Source organism: Ipomoea nil, unplaced genomic scaffold (genome assembly GCF_001879475.1).
Source record: "Ipomoea nil cultivar Tokyo-kokei standard unplaced genomic scaffold, Asagao_1.1 scaffold1509, whole genome shotgun sequence".
NCBI classification, from domain to species: Eukaryota; Viridiplantae; Streptophyta; class Magnoliopsida; order Solanales; family Convolvulaceae; genus Ipomoea; species Ipomoea nil.
The window spans coordinates 1,614,986-1,628,929 of record NW_017617937.1 but is presented as its reverse complement, the minus strand read 5'-3'; the positions used below and the strand labels follow the sequence as shown (position 1 = coordinate 1,628,929).

The window sequence follows — 13,944 nt, the reverse complement described above, 5'->3', positions numbered from 1 at the left end:
TCTTATTTGATTTTGGCTTTATATTGGGGTGCATCGTTTTGATAAATTATATTACGTTACTACTTTCATTGAGAGTTAAATTTAGAACTTTATAATTATTGAATCAATAATTTGATTAATTTGGTTGGGTTATCCTCAACTATTTTAGTACCAAAAAAAAAAAAAAAAAAAAAAAAAAAAAAAAAAAAAAAAAAAAACTAGCAAACCAACTAACCAACTACACAAATGAAAAGCTAGCAAACCAACTACACAAATAATAATCATGTTGCACGGGCAATATCAGCAAATTGTCAAATTATTCTATGGGCTCAAGGTGGACCCGAATCTAAAAATACACAATTTGTAATGACCCTCAATGCTTTGGGTGACTTGAAGTTGTAGGATAAACTTCAGCCTTGGCTCCATCTCAACTAAAAACTTAAGTTGATAGTTGGATTATACATTTATGTTTATATATTATATGCTTAATATGACTATCACAAAAATGTGGATGAAATGTTTAATGTATTGAGAAAAGTTCTAAGGTAAAGATGTCTATGAGTATAATATTGAGCTTCTTTACATCAGAGCTTTAGATAAATGAAAAAAATAAATAAATAAAATTGAAAAGTGAAAAACAGAAAGAAAATAAAAGAGATAAGGCAACAAAGACTGTATGATGAATAACCTATCTGAGTTTCATTCTTTCAAGGCAGTTAATTGCTTCATTCACTCTCATAATCTTCATCATCATCTCCGAAACTGAAGACAGAAGCATCTGCTGCTATAGCTTTAATATCAGTTGATCCCAGGTTGGGAATGCTGGCAGTCGTTTTGACAGCATCAATTTTTATTTCACTGGAGGTATCAGTCTTCAAGTCTGTGGGCTCCTGGCCTCCAATGGTGAGTTGCTCGGTTTGGCATGTGACTTGGGTTATTTGCTCCTCGCTAGTGCTGGATTCAATAACTCCACCAGATGGCGCTGCAGATGAGCTGCGAGCACTGGTTTTGGTCGATTCCTCTCCCTCGCTATCAGAAAACACATCATCATTATGATCTCGGCTTCCAGACCCCTTACTTTGGTCAGAATTAGCTTGGGTACCATCAGTTGAGGAATTGGTTCCTGACATCTCATCACTTTTCTTGCTTGCATCCTCGGACTTAAACTTTGCTGGGATGGTTCCATCATAATCTATCATAACGATCTCGACTTGAAATCCTGGAGAAGGAAATTTCCTCTGCAAATGTTTCATTCATAAGCTAGGATCATGATAACAGAGGTCAGATGCAAACTTATAAGGAAGAGCAGTTTACAGAAATAAATGATCTTCAAAATGACTAAGTCATGGCATAGATAATCTGGCAGAAAATAAATTGGTTACCTTATCAAATCCATCGAGTTGTGAACCATCTAAAATAATTCTATTTTCCATCACCGATGTGTTTAACCAACTGAAAAGGGGAAGAGCAGACAAGCTATGAACAAACTAACTTTTTACACTTCAAAAAAGGAAGAAACGGTCTTTTTGTTGGATTGATTTAATTTGGTAGGAAGGGATTGTTCTTGGGGCCATGCAGAGTGGAAATCCATGAAGATAATATCCTTTACTTGTTTACATGACATGGAATGATTCAATCTCATATATAAAGCAATGTTACTGGTGACGTGATGGGTGACAAACAGAATTAGGGATATCGTTCGCAGACCAGTAAAAATCTCCATGACGGTCATGAAAATATATTTTGAAGTCTCCCGCCAGCTCAGTTAGGCCAGGTTCCCCTGGCAGGGCAAAAACCACAATTCCTTTTCTTGGTGCACGAATCCAAAAATCTTCAGGCTGCATCAAATTATGCCAATGTAAGTTCGGTATACAACCAAAAACTATATGCATTTTTGTTTATACAAGCAACTAAAATAATCCATTTATGGGGCAGGCAGAGGAGAGAGGTGGGGATTGGACTTCAATACTGAAATCTACAGAGTATAGAAGATTACCATCAAATCCTTGGTTTTTGGGTGCTTTTTAGTTGTGAACAAGACTCCTGTGAGAATTTGAACATGAATAAGATGTGTTGAAAAGGCCAATTTGTCGAAATTGTATGTATAAATATACATGAGATTATCATGACCATCGACGAGCATATACGTAGCCTAGTTATTGGTACATTTGATGAGCATATATGTAGCCTGGTAGTGGGTCATAGTTTTCCACCTTCGTTCTTCAAAAAACAAGAAACCTTGTATTTCTAGTATAACACCAAATTAAGTAGTTAGCAAGTAAATCTAGATAGCATACCATTGTGATTAGATATGGTAATTGAAGGCCTAATCCAGTACGGACACTTGTGTAATCGAAATCCCCTTAGCATGCAACTGCAGCATGTAATGAATGAAATAAATACCCTACTGAGGCTTAAACAATGTTCTGACAATGCATTATTAAAAGTGTACCTACGTCCAGACGGCGTTTCACCATTGAAGTGTGTCAAGATGCGCTCAAAGTATTTCACATACCTCTAGAAAACACAAATAATTGTCAACCAGAAGCATAGTTGCACATAAACAGCATTATATCAATGTTTATCAAAGCATTGACTAACAATCTGGCTTGGAAGAATTAGACCCTTGCTATCTACACATCTTTTTTGATTATAGTAATCAATGCATTCCTCAGCTGTTGAGAAAAACTACAAAAAAAAAAAAAAAAAAAAAAAAAAAAAGTGAAACAGCTAAGCAACTAATTCAACCATAGCAATGAAAACAAGCATTTCATGGTATTAATCTGTTACCTTCAAGAAAAGAAGTAGGCTACAAATCATTAATCCTGTCCTTGCCTTACCAGCTTTACAGTGAACAACTACCACATTGACTATGTCCTCCTTCAGCCATGTGTAAGCACTTTGGCAGAACAGTTTAATAAGATGAATAGGGGGGCAGTTGTGGTCATCAAATGGGAAAGATGCAACCTGTTCATAATTAAAGTTAAATCAATCAAAACAGAAGCCAATATTAACTGCAGAAAATGCATTGTGAAGGTGATGTATCTCCTTCGATGCAAGCCCCTTTTTAAGAAAAGATGAAAGATGTCTTCAAAGAGAGGAAATATTCCTTTTTGAGCATATATTCAATAATGTGACTGCACCTACAATTTTTTAGCATACTTGTTGGAGTCAGATGTCCAGACTTATCTCCTAAAATTCAAATTTATATCTTTGCTGAGTCGGACAGACTCCTTTATCACGCATATTCGGGAGAAGAAAGATGCACATTACCTCAACTCTATCACAGAATCTAGGGCACAAGCCCATGAATTCTATTCAATGCATTCAACTTCATAAAAAGTAGTATAAATTTTCCTGTTAGAATTTATTAGACTCAAAAACAAACTCAAAATCTCTAATATCACTTTCAGCAACAACAAATTATTAGAGCATCTACATCAAAGGAGAATTTGGGGATCATGCACAACTTTTAAGAAATATAAAGCCTACATGGAGTCTCTCAAAAAAAAAATTAAAAAATAAAGCCTACATGGAGGAGAGATAAATAAGAAAGAGAAAGTTGGGAATCATCTGCAAGAGCCCGGTTCTTGGCAGAAATGTGGGACCCATATCAAAACAAACCAAACGTGACAGCCTTGTGTGGCTGTCACGAGTGCACCCAGCAGGCGCGTGTCATATTATTTTTTTTATTTTTAAATCAGTTTTTGCTTCTTTTTTTTTTTCTCATTTTTTCTCTCCCCTCCCATCTTCTCTTTCCTAATCACTCTTACAAAAACCGCACCGGAGTTAAACTACTATGGATGCTCTTAGACTGGAAGATTGCAAAGACAGTAAAATAACATAAATTCTGATGAAAGAAGTAACTTGCACCTTTCCCTCAAACAGTGAAGCGTTGTACAACCTCTCTGAACACAGATTATAAACTTTGTACTTTCCCTGCATTAATTAATAGATTTAACATTTAACAAGAAAAGCAGCAGACTGGCTGAAACCAGTAATTAATGCAACAAAGATTTGGAAGATAAATGATAAAAAATGATTGAACTCAAAAGGTAAAAGATTTTGATGTTTTCCATCACAAAGGCTATACTTCATGCAAATAAAATAACAATATTTGAATACTCTTCACTCAAATTTTCCCCATGAATTCTACTTTCCATAGTCACATTTCCATCAGGCAACAGTGGAATGCATCCTCCCCATAAATGGTGAGTACCACCTTTAAAAGAAGAGGTCAATTGTTTAGGTTGCAATTTGTGAATTCCTTGTTTAACAATGTTCTGCACTTTACCTGCCTTCCCTCTTGCCAAACATTGCCTATAACCATGCTGTAGATAAAACCAAATTTCTTCTGGATGTAGAGAAAAGAAAAAGAAGGGGGGAGGGCAGAGGGGAAGAAATCCTCAATTTTAAGTAGTTTTTTTTTTTTTTTTTTTTTTTTTTTGGGGGGGGGGGGGGGGGGGGGGGGTGGTAAATCTCAATTTTAAGTTTGAAAGTACCTTATGGTGCGTCTCAAAAAACTTGATCACTTCCTCCATGTGATTTCGATAGAACCCCTGCAGCATATTTCCAAGACCCAAAAGAAATTGACAATTTGGACCATGAGAAATGGCATTGAAATATAAGCTTAATGATTTACCTCAACATATCCGAAAAAGCCAGAGCTCATATCACCCGCGGGAAACCCCATAGCAATGATATTCTCAGTTATATAAGTCATATCCAAATCAAATCCACCCTCCTAAATTTATGTACAAGCACTCACATTAATTACCATCACACCCAATATATCAACAGTTTTTATCTCATGCAGTCACAATGAGCTCCATGTGGAAAAAAGAAAAAAATATCCAATTAATATAACTAGAAAGTAAATGGTTTAGGTAAATTAAACAAGCTCTTTTTTATATGGTCAGCATATATTAACCAGCATTATAGATTACACAACAATTTCTAGTTCATTTAAACCAATAATCAATAACTGTTGTGTAAATCCAAAGTCATTATCCATAACTTTGAGTTTTTACAAACACGCACAGTAGCACACGAGTAAGAGTTGCCAGTTAAATGTTAATGGCTTCCAGCAACTTCTTATCAGTAAAATGCTGGCTATGTGTCAGGGTATGCGTTTCTCCATGACTACTAGTGACTTAAGAAAATTATATCTACTAGTAATCTGACTAAACAAATTTTGCAGTAAACTAAAGTAGTATATTTGCAAACCTGGTATCTCCTCTTATTCTGGGAGACAATATGGCGTGCCTTAACCTGCAAAGCCTTCACTGCACTCATAGATGAGTCAGCCAGTCCTTTAGTAAGTGATTCAATAACACTTGATTGAGCATTAGCTGAGTTGTCTCCAGCGCTCTCATTCATTAAGGAGGGTTTAGATGTGAACTGCAATCCAAATCCACTCGCAAGGCGTGAAAGGGATGGCCAACTGACAGTCCCAGTCTCTGAATTCTGTTGTCCTTGTTGCACAGGTTGTGGAGCTCTTAGACTTATGGCCCAAGAAGCTAGGGGTGGTGTAGTTATGCTGTCTGAAGGGCTATCTTTCTCAGAGACAATGGATTCCGAAGGTTCGACTTCAGAAGCTGTATTAGAGGGTGGCGGAGATGGATTGGTGGTTCCAGAATCCATAATGGAAATAATCTACAATGTTCAAATGATAAGCCCACATAAATAAAGCAAATTAAAAATTTATGAAAAAAAAGAAGAAAAAGAATAACAGTTTGAACTCATGCCAATGTTGAAAGCACAATAGAAATTTTGAGTCCACCAACATTGAGTAAAACATCAAAGAATAAAAAATTATAGATGAATGCACATTATCCTAAATAAAAGTATCTAAATTCTGCTGCCAAAGTTATAAGCAACAAAAAGCAAAAGAAAACCGCATTACAACTTCATCATTTATGCTATTCCAGTCTTTATAAGCAAGAAAGCTCAAGTTTTAGTTTCTGATTCTTTACATTGCCAAAAGAGCACGCAGCAACATATCAGTTCCTACCATTCATCATTTCTACTAATTACAAAATTTTGGTCCACTTAACCTTCTCGGAAGCTTTGGCCTTGAGATTCTTAATTTCGTCCTGAACAATGTGATTATAGAACGGCAATAACAATTCATATGCGTGCAATGACAGTGTGATCCGAATTGAACGCAGAACGAATCCATAACAAATTTAGCAAACTAACGAAACGCAATGACAATGCAAGCTAATGTAGTTGAATCACTCACGGAAATCGTAGCAACCTCTGTGTAATCTCGGATTGGGAGCTTCCTCGGATCCTCGGAAGCTTTTCTATGGATCTAATTCGGAAATGGCAAATAAACAATGCCGGGAACGAAATGAGATTGAGTCCAGTTCGAAGTACAGGGGGCGCTAACGGCGGTGGCAGTGGCCGTGGTTTCTGAATCTACGACTAGGATCCACTTTTTGGTGGATCTATATTCTATGGTGATGTAACATTTTTCCAGATCAGGATCTTACCGGTCAACATCGGAATTTCATTTTCCAGAATTTCAGTGATCATTGCACCTAACCAGTTTATCTCGTTATATACTTCGTCTTACGGATTATTATTATCATTTTATTATTGGAAAAAATCCAAATTAGCTATCAAATTACTTGCAAATATGCAATTAGAGTATAATTTTTGAAAACGCAATTAGTATAACTATTTTCATAGTCTAAAATTATAAAATTCCATTAAATTTGGCATGTTCCTCCGGTTACCCTGACGTGACGGTCATCCTATTAAAAATTTATTATTTTAATTATTATTTTTTAATAGAAAAGTATTTTTTGGTCTCCCGCCAAAGATGAAGGCGGTCATCCATTTTATGTAAGCTGCTACTTTTTCTTCGCGTTCATGAGCTACGGCTAACAGTTGCCTCTGCTTCCAAGAAAGAACAGCTCCAAGAATCGAAGCCCCAAGTTTAGAAACAAGGTATGATTTTCATCCTCAGCTTTTTCTTCATGTCTACTGTGCATTTCTTGATTTATCTTCCCCATATCGCACGGTATAAAGCTCTATAAGAGATTCCCATAATCTTCTCCCTATTCTAGCCACAACAATCCTCCCAATTCCAACCACGACCAAAACATAATTGTAGTATTGGTTGTGGTCCTGTGGTTTCTTTATAGTGTTGAAGTATGTGTAGATGTTCATATAAATATTGATTATGAATTTTAAATTTATCTCCAATCAATTAATGTTAGAAACATAACATAATTATTGCATTGTTAATTCTCAATTATGGATTAACAATTATTACTCAAATTAATTTTGTGAATTACTCTCCTATCCATTAAAATCTTTTTGCTTATTATTCACTTTGATTTTCTTTTCATCTTTATTTAATTATTTATGATGATTATGACTGGGGAAATTTTTTCCCTAATTATTTTTGCTTTAATATATATAAAGATAGGATAGAGATAGAGATAGAGAAGAGGAGAGATAGAAATATAGTATATAATATATAATATATAATATATAATATATAATATATTTTATAAATTAATGATATAGACATGTTATGTTGACTAATTTAATAATTATGTGTGATAGTGTAAATACACGTGGACATATATATATATATATATATATATATATATATATATATATATATATATAGACTAAGTGACCTAACTCGAGTGCCGACTGGAGGCGATCGGCCAGCTCTGAATAAAGCCCCTATCTTTCCAAAAGTCCCCTCATCATTGCCATCACTGGTATTTATAGGCCCCGTGACGTAGTAATCCTCACCCGGATAACCGGCATGCTCCAAAGCTAAGGTTAACCTTCTGTCCACATTAGGAGCCGACACGTAGCACCTTCTTGATCTTGAAGCTATGTTAGAGCGGTCGGGAAATAGGGGCGGTCGGAAGCCGGTCGGGCAATAAAGATCGGTCGGCAAGAATTAACAGAGGAGCAAAGCAATGGGCAGGGTCGGTGGGCAGACAAAGCGCTTCCTAGTCGGTCGGGATTATATCTTACCAATGTGTAACACCCCGAGCATGCAGCTGATTCTCGTGACGTCACGCAGGGTAAGAAACGGTGTCGTTTTACTCCTTAGTTTGTTGCTAGGTTGACCCACCAACGTTTGTGCATTGGCAGTTTGAGATGAAGGAAGCCCATACCACTCATTAACCAGCCAAGCCGCTTCCATACGAATACGATCAACATGCCATGGCTTGTTATTTCAAACGGTCATTCCTCCCCCGCCAAATGCACCAACACGCAGCAATCAATCTCAAAACATCAAGTGCAAAAGAATGTATATTAAGTTCATTATAAAAGAATGTATGCAAAGACAAATCCTGAGAAGGGATATGGCCTAATGGCCCAATACATAAAGTACAAGGACTTGATTGTCATGGGCTATGCCTCAATATGTTCATTCACTTTAGCTAGCCCAAGGCTTGCACTATGCATTATAATTGATGTCATATTTAAACCAAATGAAACCAATCATTATGGTCCACACAAATTGTGTGGACCATATTTTGTATATTGTAAAATAATGTACATTCAGTACAAAAATAATGTACATTCAATACAAAAATAATGTACATTGTATTAAGGGAATGTACATTATTTTTATACTGAGTGTACATTATATTGTATAATGCACATTCAGTACAAAAATAATATACATTTAATATATTAAAAATGTACATTTTGTTATGGTCCACATAACAATGTGTGGACCGTGGTCCATACAATAATTTGCCAAATGCAACCCAAGAGCTTACATCCAAGTTTAAATACCCAACTAAACCTTGGGCCAATTTAAAATGGGAAATGTTCATTTCCACCACACCACATGTTGACTAATTATTATATATTTATATTCAGGACCCGACTCCACATTACAATATGAAGTTGAATATAAGTTTATTGTTTTTTTTTTTTATTTGAAAGCTACTGGCTCTATTACAATGTAGTTGATGGGGTGTGAACCCCGTGGGCTCGGGGCCCAAGAAGAAAAGAGATAAAGCCCAGACAAAGAAGGGAAGCCCAAGAAGAAAATGGAGCAAGCCCAAAAGAGATACGGGTCAAACCAAGGAGTCGGCTCGGTCCAGGAGTCGGCAGCGAGTGTGGAATCGGCACGGGTATAGGGTCGGCCTAAAACTAGCCGTTAGCCCATTTACTACCCTATTATTACCCCACTTATTACCACTAGTCAATTATATTATTATTATTATTATCCATAACCCCCAACATAAACACCTATTCACTACCCTCTTGAAACCACTCATAAATCCCCTACTAAATGGTCCAACGGACACTTTTTGGGAGGGATTAGCTATAAAAGGAGGAGAAGACAAGAAGAAAGGGAGGAGGGATCCATTCATTCACTCATACACACATGGGAGGACTCTCTCAAGCACTCTTGCTACACACTTGAAGACTATAAGCACTCTCCCACAACTATGCTACCAAGAAGGCCTCATTCCACAATATGCCAAGAAGGCTCCACCACTCATCCATACACATGGGAGGACTCTTCCACACCATTCCATCACTCTTCTTTATATTATTATTGCTATATTATTAGAAACACAACCCTTTGTGTAGAGAATAGCCCTACAAGTATGTACCAAGACACCTACAAAATAAAGAGTGGAGTTAGGCTTGGCACCGCCCAAAAAGGCCCGTGGTTTTCCTTTCGGTTTCCACGTCAAAATCCTCGAGCCCATATTATTTTAGCATATTTTATTGAAAGGTGTATCCTCCAGCTTAAGGTTGTGTTGGACCTCCTTGGGCCCGAAAACCCAAAAACCATCACTGGCGCCGTCCGTGGGGATCGTGACAAAAGGTCGCGTTACCTCTTTATCTGAGCAATTTCGGAGAGCGTCCGGGCACTACGGACGGAAGATTGAGAAGGTTCACGAAGAACCGTGGACCAAGAAGAGGACTAGAGGAGAATCAGGCAAATAAAACTGTGTGTTGAGGTCTACAAGAGGTAACCCTTATCATATAAATTATATGTAATATTTAAATTAAAGTAGTTGGCCAAAAAGTGGTTAGTCCCCCACACCGAGGGACTCGGCCAAGGAAGTTAAGAAGTCGGCCGTAGAAATATGGGCGACCAAAATTAAAGTAGGGAAAGGAAATTTTTATACAATTGTCATATTTCTTGGAAAAAAAAAAATGCCCACTGTGCGTGACAATTAAATATGTGAGAAGAGTGCATGTACCGTTTTGGGAGACCTAATTGGTAGTCCGACAGGCCCCACAGGCCAAGTACTAAGCACTAAGCAAACTATGATGTGTTAAAATTAGAGAAAAGAGATGCTGAGCAGTTTTTGTATCTAAGGTGATAGTATTAAAATACTATTCAAAGAGCACATCTTTATGAAAATTATCTTTGGTACGTACAAGAGATATAGGAGAATGTGGTCAGCTTTGAGGGAAAATTTGGAGAAATGCATGGGGATAGCCAGTGGGGCATATTTATTTCTAATATCAAAATTATGAGGGTATGAAATTACTCTCCTCATGTCTTGCACACAATTCCATACATGGCCGAATACACAGCTTTATTCATGAATAATTGCATCAGAATGCATGAAACTTTACACATGGCAAATTGCATAATTTTTTGCAAGCAAATACTCAACTATGGTTTGCAAGTTGCAATGTATTCGTGGCAGCACAGGAAATTTTGTTTTCCATTATTTGAGAAGTACGTAGACACATGCGGTGGAGTATGTGGCAGCGCTACACGGAGATGTCACCACCAAGCAAATGAAGGAGCTCAAGCCAGCATCTGTTAAATCAGGAGATGAAAATTCTACAAAGGCACGAGTCTGAAGAGGCTTTGAATGTTTCGAATGTTTTCACTGACTCTGTGCAGGTGCCGACCTTATACATATATCTTTAGCAAGCATAGAGTATAATGAATCCCGCCGACTCCCAGTCCGAGGCAACGAGGCTGACATTGGTAACGAAGGGATCGGGATGGAAGCACTCTATCTCTCACTCTGCAAAAATGGCGGTCAGTTATAATTCTGTTTCGCTCGAATTATGATCAACGGAGCAGAGCGCAAGTGGCATTATAGATGTGCCGACCCCAAAGCAAGAGGTTAAGAATTACGGTGATGCCATAGTCCGGAAGTTGAGAATCAGTGAAGCTATATCTATGGAACCCTGCGAGTCGGCGGGTGGCAAAGGAGAGAACACAGATGATCAGCCGACATCTGACTCTTGACTTGGAGTCGACGACCAAAGCCACCCATCCTATCACCAAGACCAAATCCACTTCCGGCATAGCAGAAGGGTGAAGGAGTCGGCCAGGCCGCTCCCCTCGCCGACTGCAAGACAATCGCTGTCTACCCCCCTTTTGCTGACCGCTTGCTTCTTAATTAGTCGGCCGAAGTCTCCACCAAATCGCAATTTAACCCCGAAAACAGCAAGCCTATCCAAGCACATTCTCTGAGAGGATTCTCCACGTAACTAGGCGAGTGAGATGGTCAAGCATGCAGGAGGTCAGAAGTAGACTAAAGGACTCAGCCGTCAAGGACTCGGCCATTATGCGGCTTGTCGCGGAGTCAGGGTCAATGGAGTCGAATGAGGGTAGAGTTCGAGTCGGAGTCGGCAGTTAAGGAGTCTGCCACTATCATCTTTCGCCGGAGTCGGCCACCAAGCTCTGCGTGTGCGATCGGCAAGATTTTATGGTGAAGGGGAGGCGACTGGTTCTCTTTGCCATGAACAGAAAATTGTTGTACAGAATTTGATTATCCAGATGCTTCGCTAGAGGAATTGGCATGAGGAGAATTACTAAAGTGAGAGGTGAGGGCGTCGAATCCTCTGATTCGCCAAGTCCGCTGAATCCGACTTTGTTTATAAAAGTTCATTGTTAATCTGCCGAGTCCGCTGAATCAGTGGCCAAGGTCTCCGGCGACCTCTATTTAATAAAGATGATACCCTGCTGCTCGACGTGTGAGTATCGGGAATTGCAACATGTGAAATCATGTTATCGCTTGATAGACTGCTGACCCCAGATGAAGCGAATTAGAGAAGAGTCGATGACGGAGGACCCAGTATGGAAGTCTGATGGAATCAATGCCGATTTATCATAAGCAAAGAGAATAGTTGGCCACGGTAAAAGAAGGAGTCGCGACAGATCAGTTATTCCCAGGTGCCTCTTCAAACACGCACGTCAGCGAGATGAGAATAAAGATGGAGTCACCCGCACGCTGCACTTCCGCCGCACACGACCGGATCGCGAATTAATGTCGCCACTAAGCGGCCATGAACAGCCCGTGGCTCTGAAAGTTATAACCCGCGAAAGATGAGACCCTGATTGCAAGGACTCGGACTCGGGCGATGCCAAGGAAGCAACTCCGACTCCAATAACTCGGACTCGGCGATAGGAATAAAAGGCGACCACCTTCCGTTATTTCTGGTGGGGATGGCAGAAAGCATTGTCGACTCAAATGAGAATATCAGACTCTAAAGATCGTTTTGAGCAGTATCATGTTAAGAATAGGAAGCTCCAATCCGCTTTTGATTTTCTGGGAGAAAGGAGTTATAACAGAGGCCGGCCAAGGGAATAAATGGAAAGCTGATTCAATTTTGGTGATGAGAAACATTAAAATGGCTAAGTAGGGGATGACCCACGCAGCTTAGTGGTCTTTGGTCTCGCAGCTTTGATTCTGAGCAGAATGGTTGCCGACCTCTGTATGGTCCGATTAGGAGTGTTGAAGCAGTCGGCGGTTCACAAGAAGTCGGCAGGTGGCGGAGTCGGGGCAGGCAGCCGGTGATAGGGGATTCGGCGCAACAACCTGACCAGCGATCCGGCGGAAAGCCACCGGCGGTATCACCACCAAGCAATGATGTATTCGAGATCCCATTGCCGAGCCCGTGTCGATCTGGCCTGGTGAGCCCGCCACCGACTACATCCCTATCGACGGTCATGTACACACACCGCAATAAAATAGAAGGAGTCGACGAGAGCGCATGCGGTCGGCCGTGGAATCGGAGTCGGTCACGATAGATGCCTGCGACGAAGTTTCCGTTGGTGTCTATGAAGTCGAACTCGAAATCAGATGTTATTCATAGGAAGGAGCTCAAGCCGGCATCTATTAATCATGGGATGAAGATTCTATAGAAAGTATATTGAGCCCCGCCAATTCCTAATCCCAGGCAACGGGGCTGACATCGGTAAAGAAGAAGTTGGGATGGAAGTACTCTATCTCTCACTCTGCGAGAAGGGCGGCGGATTGTGGCTTTGTTTCGCCCACATTGAGATATAAACGGGAATGCGAGACATGAAAGTATACATGGCGATGTATGGTGAGGGAAAACATGCTGATTTGTATCGTCGACTCCACGAGTCTGACCGAGTAGGTCCGCCCATTCGCGCTGGGCCGACCACTCCGTGTCGGGCGTTGGATTGTCCGCCCAATCAGCTTCAAGGCCGACTCCAAGAGTCTGACCGAGTAGGTCCGCCCATTCGCGCTGGGCCGACCACTCCGTGTCGGGCGTTGGATTGTCCGCCCAATCAGCTTCAAGGCCGACTCCAAGAGTCTGACCGAGTAGGTCCGCCCATTCGCGCTGGGCCGACCACTCCGTGTCGGGCATTGGATTGTCCGCCCAATCAGCTTCAAGGCCGACTCCAAGAGTCTGACCGAGTAGGTCCGCCCATTCGCGCTGGGCCGACCACTCCGTGTCGGGCATTGGATTGTCCGCCCAATCAGCTTCAAGGCCGACTCCAAGAGTCTGACCGAGTAGGTCCGCCCATTCGCGCTGGGCCGACCACTCCGTGTCGGGCGTTGGATTGTCCGCCCAATCAGCTTCAAGGCCGACTCCAAGAGTCTGACCGAGTAGGTCCGCTCATTCGCGCTGGGCCGATCACTCCGTGTCGGACATCAGGATTGTCCGCCCGCCTAGATTCAAGGACAACCGTCGAGCTCCTGGATCTCAGGTGATTGACCCATCCAG

General features: G+C 40.4%; 1 protein-coding gene across 2 annotated transcripts; it reads right to left on the bottom strand.

The window, feature by feature from the left end:
* Window positions 1-474: 474 nt before the first annotated feature.
* LOC109188791 (phosphatidylinositol 3,4,5-trisphosphate 3-phosphatase and protein-tyrosine-phosphatase PTEN2A-like) lies at window positions 475-6,514 on the bottom strand. 2 transcript variants are annotated; one of them, XM_019339417.1, is made up of 13 exons: window positions 6,239-6,514; window positions 5,206-5,634; window positions 4,622-4,723; window positions 4,482-4,538; window positions 3,853-3,918; window positions 2,770-2,946; window positions 2,581-2,667; window positions 2,432-2,496; window positions 2,277-2,353; window positions 1,976-2,022; window positions 1,687-1,817; window positions 1,362-1,431; window positions 475-1,217 (listed from the first exon to the last, which is right to left on the bottom strand). In XM_019339417.1, exons 2-13 carry the CDS (start codon window positions 5,620-5,622, stop codon window positions 705-707), a joined length of 1,809 nt encoding a protein of 602 aa, XP_019194962.1. In that variant the 5' UTR covers window positions 5,623-5,634; window positions 6,239-6,514; the 3' UTR covers window positions 475-704. The 2 variants fall into 2 exon arrangements, with proteins under 2 accessions (XP_019194962.1, XP_019194961.1); XM_019339416.1 differs by having other exon boundaries at window positions 6,224-6,506.
* Window positions 6,515-13,944: the final 7,430 nt, after the last annotated feature.